Raw genomic sequence first — 13,461 nt, 5'->3', positions numbered from 1 at the left:
CTCTTACGTTTGAAGATTTTAAGTACAATTTGAATTTGATTTTTTTTAATAATCACATATTTGAATTTTAATTTGATTTTTTTAATATTTACATTTTTAACAACAACAAATTTAAATATCATAGCATCTTTAAGTTTGTTTTCCAAATGTATTTTGCAAAAATTAAAATCAATATGGCTCCAAATATATTTCTATGGATATATGGATATGGATATATGGATATTTCAACGAAAGTTAATTTTATCAGTAGTTTTTAGTGAACGTGTTTTATAAAAAATTAAAATCAATATGGCTCCAAATATGTTTCTTTGGATATTTTAACGAAAGGTAATTTTTATCATTACTAGTTAGTAAACTAACTTAGGGGAATTCATATTTCGTTGCTTAAATACAACTGCCTTTCAGTTTACACTTGCAATTCCGTTGACTGCAACCGAATGTTAAATTAATTATGAGACTTGATTCGGTGTCCATGTCGCAGTCACTTGAAACCAATTTTTCCCCTTTTTGAGGCAGCATTTCATTTAATTTCATAGTTATCAGGACGAATTAAAATAAGCAAACCGAAAACGAATTGGCGAAATTGTGACATTCCAAAATGGGCTCCAAAACTCCCTTGACAGCCCCAAAAAAAAAAAACCCCAAGCCATCAAAAAAAGAAAATAGAGTGAAATTCAGTTTTGGTATAGTTCGGTAGGAGTTCTTTCATCTACCAGCTGAAAACAACAACAATACAGTCGACAAATATGCGCAGTTATGAACACGTATTCCCGGAAAACTGGATTAACCCATTGTTAACAAAGTGGTCAAAAAACACACCAGAATTTCGAGAATTTTCAGAATAAAATAAAATAGATATAATTTAAGAAATATAATTCTAGGATGAGCTAAGTCTATACAAGAAATTTGAAGAAAAATGAGAAATAGCAAAGCTGATGTTATATTTTTAAGGTACATTGTTTTGTACTTTCATTATTGCAAAGAAAAATGTAATTCTTTGTGAAACTCTGACAAATATTTAGTTTAATTTGTCTTAAATTCAATGGGTTAAGAGTACTGTGGGGGTTAAGAATTGTGGGTGATGGGTTGACTGTCCAGTCGTGCAAATTATTGTGAAATACACAAGAAGCGCAGAGGAACGAGAAAAATGAGAGAAGCCATAGCATACTTGACCAAAAAATGAAGTCATCGAGCAGGAGATGTTTTTCCCACAACGGGTGGTTTGGTGAAGTAGGATGTGGGTCCTGTGTATGTGTGTGTGTGTGTGTGTGTGTGCTGCATGGAACCCTTAATTAAATAAATTCAATATGCGCAACGGGCAGTCAAATGCCACCCAAAAATGAGTCCTTGCTCGGGCGCCATCCCATAGCACCCATAGCACCCGAACACCCCCCACTCCCACCCCATTCGCTACTCAAAGAGCAAACTGAAAACCCAAATATCGTCCTGGGCCAACTACAAAATTATATGGCGAAAATGTTCGTTGGAAATCGTCATGGATTTTAATATTTAAAAGCGTTTTCAAAAATTGTCCCCAGCCTGAGAGAGAGAGAGAGTGAAAGAGTTGGAAAGAGGGGCGGGGTGACAGAGAAAAGGGTTGGATATTATAGGTGGCAACCGGTCTGGACATTTGCTGACCAACAGGGTCCCAGTTCAGAGGGCAAACGCATCGACTTCCTCCGACTCTCCGGCTCCCCTGCCGCCCATCTACTCCATCCATATAAATATAGTATATCCCCGTCCTGCTTGGTCGTGTCCCAAAAGTCGACCCAGACCCAAAAAGGGTACCCAAACCACCCGTTCGACAGGCAGCGGCAACATTTTGATAAGCGCCACATGGACAGTCGCCTGGGCATGAGCATCCCCCAGCCACCATCCAAAAGCCATCCGAAAAACCACCCACTGACCAGCCATCCAGCCATCCAGCCATCCAGCCGTCCAGTCGTCCAGCCATCTAACCATCCAACCAACCAGGCAAGGAAATAAAAAAGTAACAGCCTCGCCCAGGACACTCACTCACACCTACACACTCGCTCGTCGCCAAAAAGGATATTATTTAATGAGCTACACTTAAAGCATTGGACATGGAGGGCTTCAAAAATTAACGGGGGGGATGGGGATGGGGATGGGGATGGGGATGGGGATGGGGATGGGGATGGGGATGGGTCGAAATATGGGGGCTGGACACAAATTGAGTTGACCTGTTCGAGAATGAGTGTGCACTGCAATTCTGTTTCAATAATCATATGGGCTATAGGAACTAATACATTTATAGGTTTATAACTTTTCTAACCTGACTTTTCTAATCAGCTTTTCTCTAAAAATCGGTCTTAAAAATATCGTCGGTTTTACATTTTTGCAAAATGGCCTTACAAAAAAGTAAACAAAAACCTGCAGTTTAAGGTGCATTACTTTTCTTACAGACGGATGTCTGATTTCGATGTGGTATATCTTTAAAGTCTTGCGGCAAAGTTTTTAAATATCTGCATTTAAATCTTGTTTTGTTGTTTCGTTTTGAATTTTTGTCATTTTTTTATGCTAACCCCTTTCTAAATTTCCGAAAAATGGATTTGCGGAAAAGTTACCAAAAACTTGCATCTCAAAATCCACAACTTTTCATAATGAAGTCTGATTTCCTCTAAATACTCAAATATTCTTAAATATTATGTTATATATTTAATGTTGTGTTAAAATTTAAGTCGATTTTTAATAAACAAAATATTACAGAGCAAACAACAAACCATCTAAATTAAACTTTTTTTTTTACTGTGCAATTTTATGTCTGTATATTTGGTAGTTTGGTGCATAGTTTTCGAGTCCCAGCCGCTTGGCTTGCATATTGAATGGAGGCTTTTGCTCTTGTTTTGAGACCGACTCCAAGCGATTGTCCTGCAAGTGAGTTTTGGGGTCAGGGGTCAGGCGTGTGCGTGATTAAAAATTCAATACCGAAACGAATGTAGAATTGAACGGTAAATTAAATGAGTCGAAGGGGGAAGGGTTTAAAAACGGGGGCAAGTAAGACCCTAGAAGGGAAATTGAAATGAAACAAAAAATTATTTCAAGCAAAAGGGGAGGAATATTGAACGATTCATTACTAAAACTGTTAATACAAAAGCTATATTAATTTTAATTAAAAAAAATTACTAAATATATTTACTTAATGCATTCTCCGATTAAACGAAAAGCATTCTAAATAGTATTGATAAATAGTAAAAAAAAGTTAATATCAAACATAACATTTTACTTTCCAGATATTATTTTATATTATTATAATAAAATCACAATTTTATTGTCGCTGGCCAAAGCCTTAGCGTTGGCCCCTATTAGGAGTTCTAAATAAAAAGAGGGCAAATTCGAATAAAGACCCGTGACTAGAATCCTTGGTCTTCTTGAGCCTTCAAAGGGGTTCGAAGTGCTGGTGGTGGGCTATGTGGGCCACAAGGGCTGAGGAGACAGGTTCTTATCGTAATGCCCACCTTGGCAGTGCCATCAGTCTGCTCCGGCGAGGAATGTTTACATAAATTCATAAAATTATTGCCATAATCAACATTATGCATTTGGAAACAAACAAAAAACAAAAAACCAGAAACCGCAAAAGAGTTTTCCACCCACGGGGGTGGAAAGTGTACTGTGTTGGGATATGCAGCTTCAGCTTTAGCTTCAGCTTCAGCTTCTCGTAATTATGCTCGCTTGATTTGCCAGCAACATTTTCTTTTTAATTATTTATATTTGGGGATTTTAGGTAGTAGGCAGTAGGCAGTCAGGCAAAACGATTCAAAGGCCTTCCAAGTTTTCCCCTTTCTCTCGTATGTTAGGGATGGTATTTGCATACATCAGATTGCCTGACTGACTGACTGACTGAATAACTGACAATATCTTTTTATGCTTTGGCAGCCAGCCACCCCTCCGCTTACACCCTGCACCATACATTGGCTCGCTTTTTTGGGCATGTGTTTTATTAGGCATGTTAATTAAAAGACATGAAATGAAAATAATTAAAAATATGTATAAAAAAAAACACACACACACATACGCAGTTGTTCGCATCTGCATACGTGCGATATTTGTAAGTGTGCTTTATGTACAGCCCACACGCAGATGCATAAGCACTTTTATGAAGAGAACAGTATCTATGGGCACACAAGATATGGCTGTCGAACAGGTTCCATTACTTTATGAACCAGATTGCCATTGAAAGTGTGGATTTGTGAATTCAATTGGGTATGTAGGGCTGGGTTTTATTATTTTAAAAATAATGTGACAAATTTCAACAAAATTATTTAAGAAAATAATAAGAAATATTTTAAGTCTAGGGAACTTTTTAATTCATAGTTCTATATTTTTAATATTCAAAATATATTTTGAGAACAAGGGTTTTCTTTTAGTATCATACCTTTTTTCCCTTCTAAGTTCATATGTGACCATGTGCAAATTACCTTTAACCAGCTAATGAAGGAGCACATTAAGTTAAATGATTTATGAACCGAAAAAAATGTTTGATTTTTTTTAAAGGGTTACAACATAAATAAAATAAAAAGTGAGGGGGAGAGGGAAGCACATCAATTTTCCGGGCCACTTTGCGCCAGATCGCCTTATTAACTCATTGCTGTGGTGTCAATTTACACGACAACGGCACCAAAACAGAACAAAACAAAGGCTAAAATATGGCAACATTACTTGCCACCAACCAACCAATCTCCAGCCACTTTTCGCTCCTTTGTCTTAAATTTCCAAATTTTAGGGGGGCGGGGGGTTGGCGTTGGAAAAAAGCTACCCCAATCCAACGATTCCCAATTGCTGGCGTCTTAAGTGTTGCTAATAACGCCTACAACTAAAAACAGCTGCGGGGTCAAAAATACTGGATGGGTGGTGGTGCCATGGTTGAGCGACACTTTTAAGAAATTGCAAAGTTTTCGTAACAAAGGCAACTTGAACAATACTTTGATGCGATTTTGCGGATATTAGGTGTTAATTTTTCAAAGAGCCAACGACATTGTACTCCCTTTCCTTTGGTGTTTAAAGACCTCCCACGCCTCCCCACCATCACATTTTATTAGCCCCCCTTTATTTTTCGTTGGTGGCCTGGTGGCCTGGTTGCCATTGCCATGGCACTCTGCCTTTTGTAATTTTAACTGCTTTTGGTTAACACTTTTACGCATTGCCAACTGTGGTGGCGCAGCTCCAACTCCTGTTCCTTATTCACACCATCGATATCACATGGCAGCATACCACTCGTAACCCCTTTGTCTTTCTGCCAGCAAGTCATCGATGGGAAAACTTTTGCCAACTTTTTCTCGACCAGCTTTTTTGTGTATTTTAATTGCCCCCAAAGGGGGGATTGAATTTGGTGGGATGGGTGTTTGGTGCTAAAACAAGCGCTGAGTTACTGTTCTGGGTGTAGGGGTATGCCATTTATTGAGCATTTTAGCCTTTCATCGATGCTTTCAGCTAAAATTATTTTGCTCATTTTAATTATTATAACCGCCAAGTACAGCCCAGCAACAACAATGGAACAATGCCATTGTGAGTGGGTGGTGTAGCACCACCTCTTCCCCAAAAACACAAATTTTAACGGTTATGCCACGGCGAAAAAGGGTCCTTTGGCCCCTTCTTGTGGTTGTTGTTGCTGCTGATTGGGGGGCGATCGTTTAGTGGGCGGGGCCATTTTGCGGTGACGTCCCTTAAGACGTCTTCTCAAACTCCAGACGAAAGATAAACTGTCTTGTAGACGAAGTGACGAAAGGAAAAGTACCACTTTAGGCACTAAAATATGCTGGAAATGCAAGACGATGATATTTAAGACTTATTTATGAATTAATCTAAAGAGAAAAACAAAATTTAAAAATAAATGAACAAGGAGGAATGTCAAGGAAAAAGCCCCATGTTGGGCGCCACAGTTCTTAAGCAAGCATGAAAGAGTTCTAACAACTATGTATGAATAAAATTAAAGAAAATAATGTACAAAATAAATATAAAGTAACTCATTCAGATTCGTTTTAGGTCAGAAAGTCAGGCTTTACTGCCTTTCTAGTCAAAACTTTAATTACACAACACACACGAATCACGTTTTCGATCTGGAGCTTTCTGAGGGATCGAAGCAATGTGCATTTGCTTCTATGTTATAATCGCCCTGATTATCCTGCTCGTCATAGTGGTAGCATCGGTGAACTTAACCCGCTAATGGACCAAAATCGGAGGAATGGAGTTCAAGTTCCACTAATCCAACTAGTGGAATAAACAATGTGACCGCCACTTACCCCTTTGGTTTTGAACGTTTTTACTCTGTAACTCTCTTCTTCTTTGGTATTAGATAGCCGGCAAGTTTTTGGTGTTTTATTACTGTAAACATTTGCATACAAGACTGCTCTGCCTCCGCTCCTCGCTGGTTACTATAATTAACTGAATATTTATTACTGCGGTAGATAAAATGTTATGCGGCTATTATTTTAGTTTTACGGCCAACCAAGAAGCCAACAAGCAAGCCTGGCTAACTGAGCTTAAGCCTCAGACGGAACATGAACATGGCAGGCCACCAAAGTGGCGGTTCGTACATGAATATGCAATCCGAGCCAAAATGCAGTCGGCTTCCCCCTCTGGCCACGTGTGCCACGCCACCTGAACCACCTCTCGGCCATCTCTTAGCCACCTCCATGGATAAATCCAGCCGGGATACACCTAAGCCATTGAACAGGCGGCGCCAATTAAGCCAACAAAAGAATCGGCTTAGGGTTTGCAGTGATGATGAACTGTAGACCAGGAAAAAATAGCTAATAAACAAGCCATTTCGGCTTTATAAAGGATGATTGTTATTATATTTCAACCTTTTAAATAGGTAGCCAATTTTTATTGGATGTATCGGATTAATCGTTGTTAATTCAAAATATAACAAATTATCAATTTTAAATAATATCATATTTATATATATGCCATGGCTGTATTATTTATCTGTCTTCAATATTTCAAGATTTATGGATAAGGCCTTGTTAATTCCTAATTTTTTAGTGATAGCTTATTAAAAATTGATTAAGTATTGATAATACTTTGATTCTAAAAATATACATTATGTATAAATATTTGTATGATGCCTGCCCAAACCTTAAGATTAACTGATACTTTAGCTTATGTGTAAGCCTTCTATAGGCGCTAAATAATTGAAGAGACAATAAAAGCTCTGCCATCTCCAAGTTCTCAACACAATTCCTGGTGTAGAATTCTCCTGCGCAAAAGGTGAAACAATCGCTAATTGTTTTAGGACCTTCGCTCCAGATGCGAAGGCAATAAGGTGTGAAATTTCAGACCGGGTTTCGACTGTTCGCTCGCGGCACAAAACTTTTTCACCCAGCCAAGCGCAAATTACGCATACGCCGCGTTGTCTTACCTGAAGTGCGGGAGGTAAGTGGATATAACTCATACGCCACGTAGATGCAGAGTAATTATAATCATTTAATGAAGAGGCCTGTTACCAGAGTTATGAGAGCTTCACTAATACGCAAATCGCGCGCCCATTCACCAGTTGATCTATAATGATTTAATACAGATACTCTGATTGTTTTTCTGGCCACAAATATAATTGACATCTGTCAGACACGAAAACAATTTCCCCAATTTCACACCACGGCTAAAAACTCAATTCGTATTAATTGGAAGTGGATCGCCGTGTTTCGTAATGACAATTCGACACGCTCGGCAGATTTGAACTGGTTAGCTATAAAAGCGGTCAACGAAAATAGAACGAGCAACAGTTAACATCCGAACAACTGGCAAGATGCATCTGAATCTGAACTATTTCATTGGGCTTTTGCTGGTGCTGCTTTGCAGCACATTTGCGGTGAGTTGGAGCCTCAATTTGTTAGTGATTTTGATTGGTGACTAATATTTAACAAATTGTTGTCCCTGCAGATGGCCTATCCTCAGGGTCCTGGCTGTGGGCCACCACCCAGTGGAACTCCTCCTCCGGGACCTCGTCCATCGGGTCCTCCGCCTGGCTGCAGACCTTCAACCACGGCTTCCTCCGGTTAAATAGATTCCGATTTCGATTGCCGTCTTACGATTCCCGACTCCAATCCGCATCACAAGGCTTTCCTGGCTCGACAAATGGCAAAATCCTTTAGCTAAGTCTCCGTTTTTTTTTTTGTTCGTTCGATTCAATAAAATATTTGCGTACAACTATGTAAGAAGTGATTTTTATTTGAGGTTCGGCATGCTGTTCAGAAATATGCGGGGCAAACATTTTACAGATGCCCTTTCAAAGCAAAGAAATTTTATATAAATTCATTTTGTTCTCGGTTACACTTTAAACCAATTACAATAATATAATTATTATATTTAAGTCATTTCGAATGATTTAATTAAAATCAATAACATTGATTTTGTTTTATTTTTATATTTGATTTTATAGACACTCCTTCGGTCAAAGGAAAATTGTTAGTATAAATTACAATATAATTTTGATAAATCAAATGCATATAATTTAAATAGTTAACCTTCTTGTCACACATCTAAGCTATTTATTTTTATTGATCCCTTTTTACGCCGATCAGGCGAGGTGCCGTCATCTTTGAAGACATTATCTCTGCACTCAAAATAGAACGCAAGGGCCACTATCCAAATGTAAATGCCTAAAACTATTGAAGAAAATTAAAAATGTATAATTTTTCTAATTCGTTAGCATTTACATACCAATGCCAAGAACAGACATGCTTATATAGACGATATCTGCATTCCAAATAACAACTTCCGCCACCAAAAAAGCTGGATACAACAGAGAATGCAATAAGCTTGTGGCAAGAAACAAAGATACGAGAACTGATGTTTTCTGGTGAAGCAGACAGGTAAAGTTTAAAGGAAAGAAAGCAATGTAGGCCACAAAAACTCACCACAAACGAGGCCACAAACAGCATCAGGCAGCCCACGAAGTTCACTATTTCCAACACCCTATTGACAACTGCAAGGACTCCTTCGAGGGAATCGCAGCAGGGCTTGGCATTCCTCAGAGGAACGGCCATAAGTTCGAAAAATATCAGTAACAGGGCACTGATCATACAACCCACTCTAAGGGAAATCACCCAGCAGCACTTCCTCAAACGGCATTTCATGGTTTTTCATTTGTTTCGTTGTATATTAGTTGTATTTGTTTTTGTTTGTGACGGCTGAAGCCCAGATTGCTTATAGTTTAAAACTGTTTTTGTTATATTATATAATACAAAAATGGTAGACAATTATAATACTTTATCGGTTGATAAAAAATGATAGAAGTATTTTTCCTAAGCTTACAACTTGATCAAACTCAAGCATTTATGTCATTTATAAGCAGTCATCACAAAATGCTTTATTTTAATTTCAAATACGTAATTTAGAAACAAATGTGTGTTTTAGTTTGCTTATGTTAATGAATTTACAATTCAAATAAAAACAATTACATACTTATTTGAAATTTGTTTGAATTTAGTTAAAGTGTATTCAAATTTGTAGATTTTATAAAAGAATAAAAGTTAGAATGTCATAGTTCTTTTAATACCAACATTTTCGGCTTCTAAATATGTTACCATTTTTTTTTTCGCCACAATTTTTCTCCTCTGCGTCGCAATTTTCCCGTTGGAACTTTCGGTATTCCCCAGTCAATATGCAACTGGCTGATGAGGAATTTCCCTGGCTTTCCACAATCCATTCTCCCATTTTTCGACCCCGCCCGCTCATCTATTTTGCATATTTTCCGAACTTTTGCTAGTTGCTTGTACAATGAGTAAAAGTAGAATTTCGCAGACTTTTCGAGACTGTAAAATATTACACCACCCCAGAAGCACCCGCCAGTCGATATTAAAAAAGATAAAGTTTTATTAGTTGTGCGGTGAAAATGGGCGTCCAATGGGTGGGGGGGCGTAATATGTTCAAGGGGCGAGATATAATAAAAGTAATAAAAGAAAATATGCAACACACACACACAAACACACACACAAGCAAATGAAGATGCAGATGAAGTTGAAATGTAAATTTCGACCGAATGGAAAGTTCCGTTTCAATGATTGCAAACGGAAGCGGAACCACTCTCCCTAGAAAAATCCCACCCACCAATTCCCCTATGGGGAATGAATGGCAAATGAAACGCAAGTAAATACGATAAATAAATGTTTAAATAAATAAGTAAATAAATGTGTGGACAGTCGGCAACAGGAACCGGTCCAAAAAGCCAGCAAAAAGGATCCGAGGGAGCCAAAAAGTCCAAATGTAATAATTAAATTGCATTTTGCGTCTGCGGCCAAACAAAATGGCGGCCAACGTTCGAATAAGTGAGTATGTGTGCGGCCGAAAATGTGCAGATACTAGTGTCAAATGCCTCAACACCCTGTACAAAAAATTTAACAAACTATTATATTAAAATATATATAATAAATAGAAGAGAAATCGAAAGTAACAACCTTGCCCAAAAGCATAGTCATAGGTCAACACAAAAAAACAAGCAAACATTTTACAGAAATAAGATGCAATAAATATCAGTGTTAAATATGGTATATGAAATAGCTAGAAATTTGTAAATGGTTTTATACATACATTTAGATACATCGTTTGTATATCAAAAGTCTATTTAACCTCGAAGTTCCTTTTAAGTGACCAGTATAAATATTTATATGCCTTGGCCACAATCATTGGATCATATAAACACAAACATAAATTTTTTTATTTTTTCAGATTTTTTGTGTGTTCTTATTTCGTTCTCCAGATTCCATTCCTCGTAATTTACAATATTATACTCCTCAGTTTCGCTGATTGTGTGCATCAATTTTTGGTTTTTGGTGTATGGGAAAAGGCTTAAATTTATTTATCATTCAATTAAATATTTAAAATACCAAAAAATGCTTTCACCGCCAGCCAACTTATTTAAATTTCCACGCCCACACACACACACATGCCACACACCTTTAATATTGAAATTGAAATCATAAATAAATGAGAAAATTTGCATTGGTTTGGCGAGCGCGGGTTTTTCCGCAGGAGAGAGGGAAAATGGAGGAAAATTGTGGGCGGTTTGTTTATTTTTGCCGCGTATGCGTAATGTGTGCAAGTGCGATTCGCATTCGCTGTAAATTTTATTGTTATGTGTATATATTTATGCCCTTATATGTTTTTGTTTTTCTCCTGTGTATTTTCACTGCATCGCTGCAATGTTTGTAAAATTAATTGACATTTTATTTGTTAATTAATTGTTATGGCCGCGTATTGTTGTTGTTGTTATTGTTGTTTGGTTGGCCAGGCCAAGAGTTCACAGTTTTTGGCCCGGGCCAAAATGGCCAAATGACCAAATGGCCAAATGGCTTTTCATTATTGTTATTACAAATGCCGCGGTCATTATTATTTGCTCGTTAAGCGCACCTCTGCAGCTCCCCCTTTGTTCAAACGCAATGCATTTGTAATTTAGTTTTGTAGTTTTAATTGCAAAAATTGTTAATATTCTGATAATTTATTTATGCATTTATTTATGTTAAGCCATGGAATACATTTGGATAAATTTGAAACGGTAGCGGAGTTTTTAAGCTTTAAATTTTTAAACATTACTTATCTAATATATTTTGAAGTATAAAAAAGACTGTGACTTCCGTTACATACTACTTCTTTATTTTATTTAATTTTATTTAAAGAAGTAAAATGTTTCCTAATATACAAAAAAGAAAATTAATGAAAAAAAAAGCGTTACCTTAATAACTAAAACATACTGACTAAAACTAAATTCTCACGATTAGTCAGATAAATAATGTTTAGCTTTTTGATTGATAAATAAAAAAAAACTATTTTCTTAGATGTTTTTTTGTTTTTACATTGGCCAAAATAAGGAGCATATACTATACATCCCCGGTCGATTTTATTTATCTGGAGATCGAAACAAAATGTGGTATTTTTGTTGTGATTTTTTTTTTTAAATTGTCCAAAATGAAAAAGATTTGATTTTACAACTTGATCATGACAAAGTATAAAATACATACTCTATACCCACAGCGAGGACCTGTGGATAAGTGAAATATCCTAGGCAGCAATCCCGGACAGCGCGAGCCATCAATTTTTACAACTTTAAATACCAGCAGGAAGTAACTTAGGAATTCAGGATCAGCTCCCCTAGAGCAACATTTCGAATGGCAATAAGAAAAAAGTCATAACAAAATTTTACGACAACTTTGGCGGCGTTTTCATTTCGCTGTTGGTCCGCCAAAAGGAGGCGGATGGAATGGAGCTGGATTTTTGTTTATATATATATATTTTTTTTTTTTGGGTGATACGAGATACGAGATTCGGGATTCGGATGGATGGACTGGATGCAAAATGCAAAACAAAGGGAAAATTACCAGACGACCGAGAAGAAGCGGCATATTCTAATGGCTGCCATCCCGCTGGTTTCCCTTCTTTTCCTTTTCTTCTTTTCTTCTTTTTTTTGACTTGGGAGGAGTGGGGCATATAATAATCATCTATATTCATGGATTAGGATTCAATTTTTATGCCACACGCGAGAAGGTGAAATGGAAAAACCGGCGAGAGAGCAATGAGGGTTAAATTGAAAATAAAGCGTTAGCCAAGAAAAGAGAAGACACAGATATACCGAAAATGGGATGGAGGATGGTGGAGTGGGGGGGGAAATTATTCAAAAATTTATGCAAGAAAATATTACCAAAGAGCTAATAATTTTCCCCAGCCATCGTTCCCGAAAAGGTGGCAAAAGCGCCGCGTGGGGGCCGCCAGGGGGTGGTGGGTGGTTGGTGGGTGGGTGTTGGATGGTTTTTAGCTGGTTTGGGTGGATTGGTGGGTTTTGTATTAATGAATAATATCGCGGCTAAGGCGAAGGCGAAACGCGTTCATCTTTTTCTTTGGTGTTTTTTTTTTTTTTTGTTGTGGCACGCCACAGGGGTTAATAAGTAATCTGCATTTTTTGACATTTATTTATGTCTTCAAATATGTGCGAGGAGTCTTGTCGTTGTTTCTCTTTTTTATCGCGGGGCCAAGGAGCAAGGGAAATCTAACAGCTGTTCAAAGTGTCATTAGAACGAAATATGCCCGCGATGTGGACCCATGCTTAATTTTCTTCTCTGCGGAAAATGGGAATTATTTTATCACCAGATATACATATACTTATCCCTGGCCCTCTTCAATCTTTATTGTTTTCATTTGATTAGCGGGCGATATAGGGCAATGAAGGTGCAGAGAAGGTTATAAATAAAGGCCTTTTGCAAAACCTGTATATTGTGCTTCACTAAAAAAAAAAGAAACATTTATTGAATATATATATATATATATATATATATATATATATATATATATATTTCTATACCTTTATACTTATTATACAATTTAAATAACTATATTTGTGTAGATATTTTAAATACCAAATAGAACAAGAGATCTAAGGTCTTTATAAACATTTTATCATCCCACCTTTTCATTATTTATATTTTTTGAATAATAATTCATTTGTATACATTT

At 37.0% G+C, this 13,461-nt stretch overlaps 2 protein-coding genes across 2 annotated transcripts; one reads left to right on the top strand and one right to left on the bottom strand.

Annotated features, from left to right (window-relative positions):
• Window positions 1-7,724: 7,724 nt before the first annotated feature.
• On the top strand, window positions 7,725-8,169 carry LOC108138473 (decreased expression in renal and prostate cancer protein). The gene is made up of 2 exons (XM_017260682.2): window positions 7,725-7,828; window positions 7,900-8,169. The coding sequence occupies exons 1-2, from the start codon at window positions 7,766-7,768 to the stop codon at window positions 8,017-8,019; spliced, it is 183 nt and encodes a 60-aa protein (XP_017116171.1). The 5' UTR covers window positions 7,725-7,765; the 3' UTR covers window positions 8,020-8,169.
• A 167-nt stretch (window positions 8,170-8,336) lies between these two features.
• LOC108138483 lies at window positions 8,337-9,169 on the bottom strand. Its single transcript, XM_017260686.2, has 3 exons — window positions 8,877-9,169; window positions 8,680-8,815; window positions 8,337-8,624 (listed from the first exon to the last, which is right to left on the bottom strand). Exons 1-3 carry the CDS (start codon window positions 9,093-9,095, stop codon window positions 8,491-8,493), a joined length of 489 nt encoding a protein of 162 aa, XP_017116175.1. The 5' UTR covers window positions 9,096-9,169; the 3' UTR covers window positions 8,337-8,490.
• Window positions 9,170-13,461: the final 4,292 nt, after the last annotated feature.

The sequence above is a fragment of the Drosophila elegans genome, unplaced genomic scaffold, assembly GCF_018152505.1.
Source record: "Drosophila elegans isolate 14027-0461.03 unplaced genomic scaffold, ASM1815250v1 contig_149, whole genome shotgun sequence".
NCBI lineage: Eukaryota > Metazoa > Arthropoda > Insecta > Diptera > Drosophilidae > Drosophila > Drosophila elegans.
This window is presented reverse-complemented; position numbering and strand designations above follow the sequence as displayed.

What these genes read in the sequence shown, in the direction of transcription:
- LOC108138473 (XM_017260682.2), top strand. Translation starts at nt 7,766, where the DNA reads ATGCATCTGAATCTGAACTATTTCATTGGGCTTTTGCTGGTGCTGCTT. An exon ending in TGCTTTGCAGCACATTTGCG is followed by an intron (nt 7,829 to 7,899) that starts GTGAGTTGGAGC and finishes TTGTCCCTGCAG; the next exon opens with ATGGCCTATCCTCAGGGTCC.
- LOC108138483 (XM_017260686.2), bottom strand. Translation starts at nt 9,095, where the DNA reads ATGAAATGCCGTTTGAGGAAGTGCTGCTGGGTGATTTCCCTTAGAGTG. An exon ending in TGTTTGTGGCCTCGTTTGTG is followed by an intron (nt 8,816 to 8,876) that starts GTGAGTTTTTGT and finishes CTGCTTCACCAG; the next exon opens with AAAACATCAGTTCTCGTATC. An exon ending in CATGTCTGTTCTTGGCATTG is followed by an intron (nt 8,625 to 8,679) that starts GTATGTAAATGC and finishes TTTCTTCAATAG; the next exon opens with TTTTAGGCATTTACATTTGG.